This window comes from Pleurodeles waltl, chromosome 11 (assembly GCF_031143425.1).
Source record: "Pleurodeles waltl isolate 20211129_DDA chromosome 11, aPleWal1.hap1.20221129, whole genome shotgun sequence".
In the NCBI taxonomy this organism is placed as follows: Eukaryota; Metazoa; Chordata; class Amphibia; order Caudata; family Salamandridae; genus Pleurodeles; species Pleurodeles waltl.
The window spans coordinates 735,344,479-735,358,881 of record NC_090450.1 but is presented as its reverse complement, the minus strand read 5'-3'; the positions used below and the strand labels follow the sequence as shown (position 1 = coordinate 735,358,881).

Below are 14,403 nucleotides of genomic sequence, written 5' to 3'. Positions count from 1 at the left end.
TACTGTTGTCTAGTCCCAACCGCTGGTTGCGCAGAGCCATCGGTATACATGACCAACTGATATTGGTCAACAGGCAATGTGCCAGCAGGAACTGGGTACTCCATTTCATATTGAAGAAATTCTTGAGTCTGCAGTTTAGGGTCAAAGATGTAATCTACATCAGTGGCTGTCAAAGACGTAGCCCATTGTATCCATAGCGGGTGTAAAGCTTTCGAATTAGGAACACTCGCTTTTGTAACAGCCTCTAAGGCTGGAATCGGGGAAACGACAATGATGCGTTGTCCCTGGGCAAGCGGTCTTTCTTTAATCACAGCCATCTGTACTGCAGTGAGTATTTTCTCAGTTTGCGCAAATCGTTGTTCTGCAGCAGAATACAAGTGGGACTTGTATGCAATCGGGACAGTCTAACCCTCACTAAAGGTGACATATGTAAACCCAACAGCCCCAGGTATCACCCTGATGACTAAATGTGTCATATTGTCCCGCGTGTGTAAGTGTTTAACTGCTAAGAGATCAGTCTGCAAATCTCGTAGGATATGTGTATGCTCAATCGTCCAAAATCTACTCGAAAAATTCGGGCGAATCAACTCGTATAAGGGTATTATACGCGTAGCATAATCAGGAATGTAAGTTCTGCCAAAATTCAGAAACCCCAACAATGACTGGAGCTTCCGAACCGTATTAGGAGGCTGCAATAAAGCACATTTCTCCAAAAAATGTGGCGCTAAGCTCTTGCCCTCACTCGGCAACTCATATCCCAGGAAAATGGCGCTGAGGAAGGCAATCTTCGATTTCTTAAAATTAAACTTATAGCCAATTTCAGCAAACCCCACAACAATGCGCGATACACGCCTTAGATGTTGCAGAATCTCATCATCTGTCAGATATATGTCATCAACATATGATAACGCTTCAGGGTCCAACTCGTGCAGCATTTCAGTCACACGAGCCGAAAACAGTCCTGGGCTATTCTTATACCCCTGAGGCAAATGACAAAACTTTTTTCTGAGAGCCAAATGCACTGAAACTGGTATACTCCCGACTTTCGGGCGCTATATTTTGGCAGAAAAATCCATTCGAGATATCTAAGGTTGTTTTGTATTTTTTACGCACTATATTATTCATAAGCGCTGCGCTATGTGAATTCTGTATTTCATATGTGCGTGTATGACCATTTAAATGTCTGTAATACACCACTATCCTATATGAATGGTCCGGTTTAGCAACCGGAAATAAGGGATTATTCATCGGCGAGACACAGGGCTCAATTACACCCTGGTACTCCAATTGTGTAAGAATTTTCCTAACCGATGCCCTTGCCTCAAATTTGATAGGATACTGCGGCTGTGGCTGAGGTTCGCCCTTTATTGGAATTACATGATAAGGTGATTGTCTATCCCACCCCACGTTATTTCTACATAGGGTAGGGGCCTGTGCTAGAGCCCATGTTTTACTATAGGACTCCGCTAGTTCTCTCGGAACAAGTGGTGAGAAGGAAGGTGTAATAACCTCCTCCCCAACCGGACAGTCGCAAACAAAGTCAGGTGGCCAATCCTGTTCGGCCAGCAGAACATCATATGATTTTACCACATGGTCCCAAAAGATGGCGTGTACGATGCAGTCAATGTCCCCTTCTAATCGCAGAGTCACTTTATATACTCTATCAGAATCAGAGACTCGCATATCCGCCGTTTCGACTTGTATGAAGTCATCAGTTGCTTTCACCTCCGGATGCTCTAGAAGACTCCGGCGAACTATTGTGACCTCTGCCGCGCTGTCTAACAGTGCCAACGCCCATGTCTTGTTCGTCAAGAGAACTCTCTTCTTGAGCGGCATGTCTAACTGAGACTGCTGCCACTTTCTTCTTTTTAAATTGCTGTTTTTGTTGCAGCGGTTTCTCTTCTTGTTTAATAGAAACCTACGTTGAGCGTTGTGAATCCTGTCTTGGTTTCACGTACTCCGTTCTGACCGCCCACCTCTCTCACTTCTCTTCTCTGAGGAGTCCTGAAAGGAACGAGATTGGCATGTATCAGTATATTGATATCTTTCAGGCATCTTCAAATTATCCCTATTCCTGAGATTATACCTATTCTGCGGGGTCTCCGGTTGCGGAGACTGTCCCCCATCTTTCTTAGGTGTTTGCTGTTTCTTTTCCCAGCACTTTTTAGTACCCTCAGGTTGCTGTTGTTTAGCATTGTCTTTATTATTTTTACCCTGTAATTGGGGTTTTTGCGGTCTAGCCCCTAGGCTATCGCGACCAATACTGGAATATGTCTCTGCTATTATTCTCGGAAGTTCCCGCTCCTGATTAATCTGCGGAACGTCCCGAAGACGCATTCGCACTGCTAGTGCTACTGCCTCTCCCTTGAGATTACTCAAAATAATAGAAGAAACTGCGGCAAAATTGACCATTTAACTGCATGCCCAAATCTAAGGCAGGGGCAGCCCCATATGCATCCTGAATTTGTTTAAGCACTTCCGGTAAATTAGCTAATGTCGGTGTACCGTGTGCCGTAGTGTAGAGCGCGGCAAACACCGTGCCCCAGGTATTACAAAGGTCCACCGGAGGAACCATCCCATACGGCAAACACATCGTCAATATTCTATGTTTATCCTGAGGTCCCGTATGGGGAGACACTGCTTCCAGCGTATTAATTTTTTGCGCCAGCCAAAATGGAGTTTCCTCACGTTTAGCCGGTACCTTACCCATAACTGAGTGTACAGTGGCCAGATTGATACCCGGAACCACCGCCTGTGGGTGCGCCGGAGCAGCACGCGCTGCGTTTGTATTTAGTGTCTGCATTACAAACTGAACTAATCGTCTATATGTAGCCGTTAAGTCTGTATATAAACGACGAACTTCAACCACTGTCAATTGAGCAGCCGCAGGATGAGGTGTATATGTAGCCAATAAAGGCCAGGTAGGACCATCATTACTCAGTGGACCTAACCTAACTTGTGCTACTGTGTGTGGGAGGGCGCCATCAAGCCAATTATGGTGTTCTTGATAAGATAAAGGTATCTCTAAGTATGCATAAGCCCTGTATTGTCCAGGGACATTTGCAACAGTGTATTCGTGAAAAGTGTTTGTACCCCCATCAACTGCTGGAAATACGACCCAAGAATAAAAAAGTTCTGTTCTATAGGCTGCATGGGCGTCCACCACAAAAGTGACCGGACCCCCCTGGACCGTCAGGCCATGTGCCACCAGATGTCCTGTGAGCGGTTGTCACATATTGATTGCTATATTCACTACATTAGGATTCGCTATTTGTAAAAAATAGCACTAGGTCAGAGAAGGCACACCAATATCGGGGTTTTCCTTTTAAAGTTCAAGCTTGAACAACCAACCACTAAGTAACAGGATGTACCTATACAGTGGTGGTGGAAACCCTCAGCCCCACGGACGTCTCCGCTTACGGAACCGAGGAGTCAAAACATATATGAGACCGAGAGAGTCAGCCGGACCTAAATATTAGAGCCAGACCAATCGTTGGCGGCGCCATGTCGCGTGGGCTCTCATTATCCTAAATGAGACTACTGGATTTCTAGGCAGCAGGATCGATAACAGTGTGGGGGACTGAGTCTGACCCACATGTAAGGAACTCTGTCACCCTAAATCCGGTTTTTGCTCCGGCTAACTAGCAGTGCCTCATTTCTCCCACGGGGAAGAGATGATTGGGCAGCCGAGCGCATGACATCTTTGGAACTTCTCAGGGAAGTCGTGGTCACTCAGATCCAAACCAACTCTCTCATTTACAGTATGATCTCATATACAAATGACAAAGGCAGTATAAGTTTTATATAATGTTTTAATAAAACGACTGCATTTTAGATAATAAGGCGTGAGCCGCAATAACCAGAACCATACAACACAGTAGGATTGAAATAGTCACCAGGAGAGTAAAACATAAGAACAAAGCTATCATCGTGTCTAATAGTTTCTACTCTCCCTCTGCTTGTTCTATTTCGAGCACAGCATGTTAAGCTTCTAACTTGCCTTTTTGAATCACTGGGGAGACATCAGCCCTCATACCTGAGCAAAGGCCTGTGATCTTGGTTCAGCATCTGCAACGAGGCAATCAGCGTATAGTTGTGGTTCATTGGTCGGAATCTCCCTCTTGCGTGTATTGGGACAAGGAAGTGATTTTATAATTAACATGTCAGTGTGATCACAAAATGTCCCTACGCAGGAATGCCAAAGACTCAACTCATACCACGTCTATTGGCAATGTACCAGACTGTATCCTTGACTGAAGCACAGAGTGAACAGGAATGTGTTATGGAGAACTCCAGTGCTGAAGTACGCTAAACAGTGTGATATGAATAAAAAACAAGACCGTAGAACTGGCTATTTGAAAAATAACAGTACGAAGCCTAATAAAAAGCATTTAGAGCAAAGTGCACAGAGGCTCTAAGCTGCAAGCAAATGAATAAAATACATCCAGGGCAAAGTGCACAAAGGCCTAAAGCCTGAAGCTAATGCTCAAAGGATACGTAAAACTGACCACACTACAACCAAATACATGCCCCTAATGTCAGTTCTGTAAGAAAGGCCCCACCAGACCCCTCCCTGAACTGAACATCTCACCAGTAATCTGTGAAGCAGCCTTAGAAAAAAACCCAGAAGCAAACTGAGGCTCGGGGCCCTGAGCAACATGCAGTCTATAGTGGGACACAAATGTGGGCGGGGAGGACCAGGTGGCAGCAGCACAAATATCTGCCACCAAACCCCTCGCCCCCATTCTGCCTAGCAGGCAGCCACACCCGAGACCGAGTAGAATGAGCCTAAACAGACACAGGAAACTCTGAACCAGACTGCTTGTAAGCCATGGAAATGACAGTTTTAATCCATCACGCAAGGGTGAATCTGGAAGGCTTTCCACTTCTGTTGACATGAGTGAAATTAACAAACAGGGAATCAGATTTCTGAAACACAGAGGTTATCTTCCAATACACCTCAAGAGTCTCACCACATCCAAGGAGGAAACAGAAGGGACCGAGGAGACATTCACCAAAGATGGAAGGACTATGTCCTGATTTCAGAGAAAAGGAGAGTTAATCTTGGGGAGAAAATCAGGATCCAAAGACAACACAACTCAGTCCTCAAACATCTTCAGGTAAGGATAACGGCATAGAGGAGAGCCCAATTCTCCCAGTCACCTGGCCAAAGTGATTGCCACCAAGAAGAAAACTTTCAATGACAAAAACATTTCTGAGGCCTCCTCCAATGGCTCAAAAGGGGGATCCTGAAGGAAAGACATGACCAAAAGTAAATAACATGGAAGAAAAAACGACCTGACCTTAGGCCTAGGGAGGGAGAAACCCATAAAAAGCAGATCAGCCAGATAATCATGATGTTCCCGTTCCCCCCCAGGGAGAACTTATAGCCCTGATAGTTGACCATTGCAGTTTCAATGTAGAATCAGAAACCTGTTTGTCAAAACTCTCTTGAAGGAAATCCCAAATAGTTTCAGGGGGGGCAATCAAGGGAGGAAAATCCCTTAGCTAAGCGTCCCATATCAAAAGAGGCCCAATTATGGTTGTAGGCATTCCTGGTGGATTCTCACCTTGAGGCCTGAAACAGAAAAGGAGAGACCCTTCCTCAACAGACCCCTCCCCTCAACCTCCAGGCCTACAGCCGAAGACAGTTCAAAGATTGAAGTGACAAGGGTGGATGAATGATTGGAATGGGGACTAAAGGAAGAATCCATTCCCTGAAGACTGCCAGGAAATGAAGAAGAGGGAACCACACTCTCCTCAGCCCATATGGGGCAATCAAAATCACATCCAACCCCTCCCTCTGGATTCTGAGAAGAACCTTCCAGATGAGGGAGAAAGGAGGAAAGGCATGCCAGGGTTGGAGAAGGGATTCTACCCCAAGGGAGTGACTCTCCTGAGTCCGAGAAAAAAACTGAGGAAGCTGATACTTTGACTCATCAGCATACCGATCTCTGACTGGAGCTCCCCATCTGCTGCACAGAACCCGAAACACCAGGCGATTGAGGACAAATTCCTGGGGACATGGGAAAACTCAATTCAATCTGTCTGCCTGAACGTTGAGACTCCCCTGAATGTGGACTGCCCTAAGAGACCAGAAATTTTCCTACAACCAAGTCATTATTTGAAGAACCAACTGATTTAGGGACGGACTCTTTGTACCAAACTGGTGGTTGATGTATGCTTTTGCTATTGAGTTGTCCTTCCTGACCGCTACTGCCGAACCCCTCAGCTGAGGCTGAAAAAAACCTCAAAGCCGCCAGCACCGCCTTCAGTTCCCTCCAATTTGAGAAATGCACCATTTCCTTGGTGGACCAGAGACCCTGAGTGGTCAACTCCCCAACCCCATTTTCTGGCATCTGTGTTAACAATCAGGGGGTCAGGGAGGATAAAGGAGGTACCCTGTCCCAAATCCGGAGAATGTATCCACTAATCCAGCTGAGCCCTGATCTTTGGAGTGTGCGGAATGAAGCTCTCATAGTCTTCTGACACGGGCAACCAATGGAGAAGAATATGTTGAGCCACCTGACCAGATGGAAACGGGCCCATGGAATGATTAAAACCTTAGCCGCCTCCAAAAAGGAAAACAAGACAACAGAAAAACCCATGGTGCAGCACATAATATCAAAAGGAAACGACCAACTTATCATAATTACCATGTCCCCTGGGACTTAAAGCCAAGGTATCACGGGGGCGAAGTCCACCACAGGAGGAGCTCCACATGGTGAACCAGTTTTCTTCTTTGTGTCAAAGGCAGGAAGACCTTCCCCACCTCTGTCTGGAAGGTTGCCCCTATGTACTCCAAGTTCTGAGATGGAATCAAAACCGACTTGTTTCTGTTGAGCAGAAACCCAAAGTCCTCCAGACCCCTGCAAACCTCCACTGTTTGCAAGATGGACATAGCTTAAGAACTGGACTGAATCAGAAGATTGTCTAGGTGAGGGTAGATTCTTATCCCCCGTACGTGAAAGTAAGCCATCACAGGAGCCAGGAGTTTTGTGAACACTCGGGGATCTGTTTTGATCCCGAATGGGAGGACCCAAAAATGTCTGTGCTCTGCCCCTATACAGAACCTGAGGAATTGTTGGCTGGCTGATTCTACGGGTACATGGAGGTAAGCGTCCTGAAGGTCAATTTTGAAAAGATATTCCCCCTGCGAGATAACAGGAATGATCTGCTGAAGGGTACACGGTTTGAAATGGACCGTTGATATGAACCTGTTCACTAACTTTAAATTGATGATCATTCTGTACTCCCCTGATGGTTTCTGCACGAGGAACACCCTAGAATACCAACCGTACAGATGTCAATCTGGTGGGACCGGAATGGCAGCCCTCTTCCTGAACAAAGTTAATGCACTTTCTAGTAAAGTCACCCCATTGGAGTTGTGGACCCGAAGATGGGTAGACAGGAAATGAGAGAGCTGGAGGCAAGGAAAAAGGGAATGGTCTAACCAACTTTGATTACTTGAAGAACCCACTTGTCCCAGACCCTAGGTACCCAATAGTCCAGGACAACAACTGGGGACCTCCCACCAGTTCCCCAGCATAGTCAGGAATGCTGCGAAGGGTTGCCCTTGGAACCCGTAGGAGGGTGAGGGGCAGCAGAATTTTGGATCTAGGCTGGAACCTAGACCATTTGAAAGAAAAATTGGGCCTCTTGTCTGTGTATATGCCCAGCCCTTTCTTCTTTTTGTCAAAATCCTTCTGTCTGTGTTTGAAAGACAGTGTATATTTCTGGTTTTTGAAGGACTTCCTCAGTACTTCCCCAAGTTCTTCCCCAACCAGATTATTCCCAGAAAAAGGCTTACAAAGGAGACAATTCTTTGGAGAAGAATCTACCTTCCAGCCCCTCAGCTGTAAATGATTCCTGGCCGCCAGCACCCCTTCCGAAGCAACAGCAGAGGCCCTAAGGCTGTCAAAGACCGTTTTGCCTGGACCGCCATTCATGCCAGGAGTTGAGAACAATCCTCCCTCCTCGATAACAGCAGAAGACAGGGACAGGAAGTCTTTCACCAAAGACTGAGAAGTGTAAACACAATACATTTCTAACCTCATAGAAAGACTTTGACGAGCATATGCACGATTCAGAGCCCCTTTTTGGCCCCTCAAACAGACACTACAACATCTTCACTTAACATCAGGATTATGCCACACCAAATTACCCAACAAGGGATCAATAGAGAGACTTTGAGGGAGTTCCAGTTCCCCTGGCGCCAAAGGATACAGTCTCCCCAGAAACCTGGGAACAGTAATTCTACCTGGATCCCTCTGTTCACTCTGCAACACACTTTGGACTGCCAGAATAACAGGGAGTTTAGGAACTGAAGGTTTCTGAAATTGCCTGAACCAATCACTACTCGAAGATGGCTGCTCCGAATCTGCAGGGAGCTGTGAGTTTGATGTAAGATTGTCCAGGATTGATTTAATTTCTTCCTTAGGCATATACTTCCCCATTGAAGCTAAAGAGATCTGAGAGCCTCACATCTTCTTCATCATAATCTGGAGAAGCCAGTGCGACAGTGAGGAAATGTAAGACACCAAAAACCCAGAGGAATCTGAAATGGGAGGAGACTAAGGAGGGGAGGCCATCCTACCCCGAAACCGATCATGAGCCTCCAACAAAGACTTCACCATGGCCTGTAAATTCTTGTGCACAACAGAAGAGCGAGATTTGCTCTGACAATTTCTCCAGACAGCATGAAGAACATCACGCCCCCAAGAGGGAGAAGCATGCTTCCTCTTCTGCCTATGTTTTCCCATCTTGACCACCTGGCAGGAGCTTGCACAATGGATCTTTGGCACCTAGATACCTATATGTAGAGAGACAAAGCACCCCACAGAGAGGCACACTAAGTGCCTTAATGGAAGGGTGAAAACCTAATGGCCCAGGCAAAATCCGATAAAACCCTAAAGGATCTTTCATCCAGACCCACCAGTGGTTTCCTCACAAGGAGCGGAAATAAAACATTTGAAGAGAAAACTATTACCAGCCCCCCTCCAGCTTCCCCTGAATACAGGCGGAGTGGCAGCCACTTAAGTAAGAACATAAAAATCCATCACTCTGTAGACCTACCTTTCTGTGAGCCACGGCACTTCCAATAAAACAAAATGACGCAACCCAGTAGCCCCCAAATACAGGAAAGCAGGAACCTGTCACCTCTCTGCACATGAAAACAAAAAGCTCCCACGGCCAGCGCCGTCGAGCATAAAGCCCCCTCCCCGCTTGAGCAAAAATACCAAGCCACATCATATTGGGAAAATAACAAAGGGCGGAAAAACAGGAAGTGCTGGGGATTAGGGAGGTTTTATGGGAGAGGTTTGGAGGAGAGTAGAAAAAGAAAAAAAGCTTGGTCAAAGTGTGGGAAAAGGGGGTAGAGGAGGTAAAATCTCATTTAGTAAGTACTGGACTGGGATGAGGAAGAGGATGGAAATGCAGTATTTTCAAAGTAAAACACATGTGATAAAGGAGCTGTTGCTGGAGATTCCAACCCTTGGGCATGTTTGACTTACCATTGACCACACACACACGCGCGCATGCACGACTCCCTGGTGCAAGCAAGAAGCACACGTCAGTGCTCTGCGCCAAATCTAGTTCCTTGAAAGAAATTCTCCTAATTGGGCTACATTTCACAGTACAAATACCAGTGAGAAGTTCAATCTTTTTCTCAATATAAAAATGCTTATTTCATTTAAAAAAAACAAGCTTAAAAGCTTCTGTTCAGCATTCACAAAGCTGGCTCGACTTCTGACTTTGTCCAGTTACTTTGCGGCATTGCCCCATATTATTACAAGTTTGAACTGCCTCCTTGTCACAGGAGAGTTCAATGACTGGCATTTCCCACATCCATCCATAGTTCCAAGTCCTTATGGTGTGACAGTGGTTGTAAGTGTTGGGCTCTGGCACTACATTTTGGGGACCAGGACTTATTTTTCCTCATCAAACTTTGACCAAGATCAAGAAAGAGAAAGGCAGAGAAGGGATAAAAGAGAAAGATAAGAAAATATTGAGGAACAGGGATAAAAAAGAACATGCAAGAGTGAGATAAATAGACAGGGAGTGTAAGGTGTTAGAAAGAGGTGGAATCAAAACGAAGCAGGCTTTGTAATTGGCAACCCCAGCATAATGCAGCACTTCTTACTGGCTCCCAAGAAACTCTTAAGACCCCTGCACTTATTTTTTCTTTTCAATAAGGACTGGCCATTCCTCTCCCAGAGATTTGTTGTATAAAAGGAATATAGATTACTGCTCATGTCGGCTGCTCCTTGAAGCCGCTCTTGCTGCAACACATCTAGTGAGTACTGCAGACGGGTTGCAGTTCATCCACATACTTTTTAACATGTGTTTCCTTATCAGATGTCACCTGTGTGATAAATCCATCCTCACTTCTCTCCATCACATGAAGAAATTAAGTAGTAGGGTTGGTGATGGCTCAAGTGACCCGTTTATTCTCAAACATCTCATACAAGAAACGTAACCCGATCGACCAAATGCCTGTCCCTGCCTGATCCCAGCTCCCTCTACATTCTGCCTTCTTCCTGGATATTCCTAGGTTTCAGGTCACTGCTTCACACCTCTCATACTCTGTTTCCCATCTCTCTCATTCTAGGAAAAATCAGAGGTAGCAATAGCCGGTAATATCTAACAAATTCAGAATCTACCCCCAGCCTGGAGAATATTCTGGTATGGCTTCATGTCTATGTCCTACTTGCCCACCAGTCTCCAATGAGATGCACTGTATTCTTAAACATTGGATCTCAACTGTGCATCTCGCTCCCTCCATTGGTTCAAGATCACCCGGAGCTCCTTGGGCTTAAGCCAGAATTTCATACTACATGCAATTTATTTAACCATTCACAGGCTCGATCTCAATACTATAGGCCAGTGGTTCCCAAACTTTTGACTTCTGTGGACCCCCACTCTATCATTGCTGGAACCCAGGGACTCCCAGTGACTTATTATTGGAATCCGGTGACCCCCGCTGAGTCATTACTGAAAGCTGGGGACCTAATCTGTTAATATTAATAAAGTTTCTAAGCAGTCGCGGACCCCCTCAAGGAGGCTTTGCGGACCCCCAGGGGTCCCCGACCACAGGTTGGGAACCACTGCTATAGGCTGGATACGCCATGGTTTTAGTTACATACAAAGCTTCCTAAAATAAATTTTAGAGCCCCGTCTTCCACCTCCTTCTCAGGGACAGATTGAGGAACCAGAAGCAGGATAAAAGGCCTTTCCACCTCTGTCACCTTCCCATACCTAGCTAGCCTACTAAGCATACAAACAAGAGTCGTAGCACTCGTGGTATAAAGACAGAGTTAGAAGTTGTTCGTATGTTCAGTATTCTTCGTAAATTATCAACCAAACTTATGTTTATATCACAATCCGAGTTTTATTAGTACTGTTCAACAATCCTCCACAAGAACAGCTTATTTGAATGTTCAGATATCCTCCAAAAGAACAGCCATTAGTACTGTTCAACAATCCTCCACAAGAAAAGCCTATTTAAATGTTCAGATATCCTCCAAAAGAACAGCCAACACGTGTTTCATCCTCTGAGAAGTATCTCTCATTGAGGACTTCATCAGGGCTTACTGTACTTCATAAGTTCAAAACTATCATATCGTTCAGTATTCTTCGAATATTGTCTCCGTCAGAATGCGATGATACATCCACTAGATTCGGGAACGCTGCGGGTGAATTAGACCGCGCGGCGTTCCTCCCCTTTTTTCCTTTATTAAGTTATTCGGACATTCTGACGGAGACAATATTCGAAGAATACTGAACGATATGATAGTTTTGAACTTATGAAGTACAGTAAGCCCTGATGAAGTCCTCAATGAGAGATACTTCTCAGAGGATGAAACACGTGTTGGCTGTTCTTTTGGAGGATATCTGAACATTTAAATAGGCTTTTCTTGTGGAGGATTGTTGAACAGTACTAATGGCTGTTCTTTTGGAGGATATCTGAACATTCAAATAAGCTGTTCTTGTGGAGGATTGTTGAACAGTACTAATAAAACTCGGATTGTGATATAAACATAAGTTTGGTTGATAATTTACGAAGAATACTGAACATACGAACAACTTCTAACTCTGTCTTTATACCACGAGTGCTACGACTCTTGTTTGTATGCTATTGCGTTTCTCTGGAAACATTGGAGGATTGAGGGAGATCCTCTTGTCAGAAGCACCGTGTCATGAACTAAATGTGTTATCTATTCTTTGGACTATCTGTGAGCGCCCATATCCTATGAGTATCTTCCTCGTTGTCACTGTTTTTGCCTACTAAGGATAGTCTTTTTTTTTTTCTCCTCCTTTCCAGAATGATATCAAAGAGACGGATGGGAGCCTCCTGGGGGAGTCTGCCCAGGAGTCCCAGGGGAAGAAAGACGGCGTGAAATGGCAGAAACCCAGGCTGAGCCGCAGAATGTTGATGAAGTGCTGCCTCGTGAAGTGGATCTTGTCCAGCACCTCCCCACAGGGACCAGGTAGGGTGAATTCAAGAAGAAGATAGCACACACATTATAAGAACGCGCTGCAACCCTCATTATCCCTCACTGCGATGTGTGGAACTAGGAATGAAGAGGTAATATTGCACTGGGGCAAACCCGAACCCTCAGGTATCCGGGCAGTTGTACCTCCAGGGTACTTCTGCGGCCACTGTAGTGAGGGTGCAAGTAGGAGCTGAAGGTCTGAGTGTAATACCTGAAATGGATGCTTGAGATTGTCAGGTCTGATGGTACAGATGTGCACAATTTGAGAGTTATGGACCTAAAATAATAAATTAATGGAACATAAAGATTCCCAGGTAGACGTTCTTCATCAGTCCCATAGAATGTTTCTGTTACTGTCTCCAAAGGACTGGGGCTCACTTCAGTGTGCGGAAAGTGGGAAGGCTGGGCCTAAAGCGGTGAACTACTGTCTCTAAAACAAGTACATCATCATTGTATTGACCCTGGAAATCACTATCCCCGTTTGCAAAAGAACAAGCCATTTATCAACAAGCAGTGTTTTTGTATAGTCTAATTTTTTTCTATTATGCCTTTGGGGCGTGACTTTAACATTGTTGGGAAGTGGTACGTGACCACTGGAGGAGGAGCAGGGGGAAAACACTTTTGTGGGGTAGAGGGTTGGACTAGGAGTTATGAAACTTAGTTTCAGTGTCTACATTGGACCAGCAGGAAAATCAGCATCATTTTCCAAACTGAGTCTGGAACTACTTCTTCGGTTCATTGGTAATTTCCAACTAGCATCAAGGTCGAATCGTTAAGCTGTTCCAATACAGTTATTCTTTCATCAAAATGTTTTTATTCTCACAGAATCTGTTTTAACTCCTACCCAGCTAAAATATGCCAGGTGACAATTAAGTCTGTGCTGTGCACCAAATAAATAAAATACATGCAGAAAGTTACAAGAAACGAAAACTGTAAGACACTCTTGCTTTGGGTTGTGACTCAAAATTGCACAATACTGCAGAATTTGAACATGCAGCTTGTAAACCAAACAACCTAATCACAAGAACAAAAAAACTAGTGATGGCATGTAAGGAGAATGCTTACCTCAGTGCTTCATACCACATAGCTAAAAAGAAGTGCTAAGGTCGACTGGCAAGTGGCAAAATCAGAATATTTTCTGAAAGCCTTGGACTTTGAAAACCCTGCAAGGCTTGCAAAGAGCCAGTGACTCATTAGGCTAGTCTCTGATAGGCTGATGAAGGGTGAAGAGAGCATGAGGGTTGGCATAGGAGGGAGCAAGCTCATTTCTGCAAGGCTGCTAGGGATTGTGTGCAGTCACCTGCCAGGCATGGCCATCAGGGCTCGAAAAATTATAAGTCGCATGTCAGGCTCAAATCCGAAAAGCATTGGATGGTAGGGCAAGCATACCTCGGAAAGGTCAATAGAGGTGAGGCAGTGTCAGTCACATTTTGGTCATGTCTCTGAGATACCAAAAGGCCTTGCAAATAGTCACACGGGCAGAGCACACTGTATGCATGCACATATCGACAGGGCAGCTTGTGGGTGCTTGGGGACCACTGTTGCAGTTCCCTGGTGCTCTCCTTTTCAAGACTAACCTAAGAGCTAAGCCCTTCCCGTGCTACTGCCAGTAAGCGCTACAGTATTATTCAATCTCAGTGGAGAAAGATGGAGCAAAATATAGACAATCGGAATGGCTGGTAGCAAAAAGAGAGAGAGCGTAATATAGCCAAGTTAAGATAAGCATTTGATAAAGAAATATTTGCAGCGCACTAGCAGAAAATAAGTACAAATGATAAGATAAGCATGTACTAAAAATACAAAAGACATCGCGAAATTAAATACCAAAATTGATGAATGTTACCAAAATTCAGTTCCAATCAGCTCAGCAGTCTCACTTGTCTCAGTGGTGCTGAATCATCGAGGTGGC

General features: G+C 45.1%; 1 protein-coding gene across 2 annotated transcripts in view; it reads left to right on the top strand.

The window, feature by feature from the left end:
- Window positions 1–14,403, top strand: part of KCNIP3 (potassium voltage-gated channel interacting protein 3) — an 871,673-nt gene that overhangs the window by 77,616 nt on the left and 779,654 nt on the right. For both annotated transcript variants that reach the window (XM_069214430.1, XM_069214429.1), the window contains exon 2: window positions 12,323–12,488. In XM_069214430.1, the coding sequence (XP_069070531.1) occupies window positions 12,323–12,488 (166 nt within the window). The remainder of the gene's footprint in view (window positions 1–12,322; window positions 12,489–14,403) is intronic.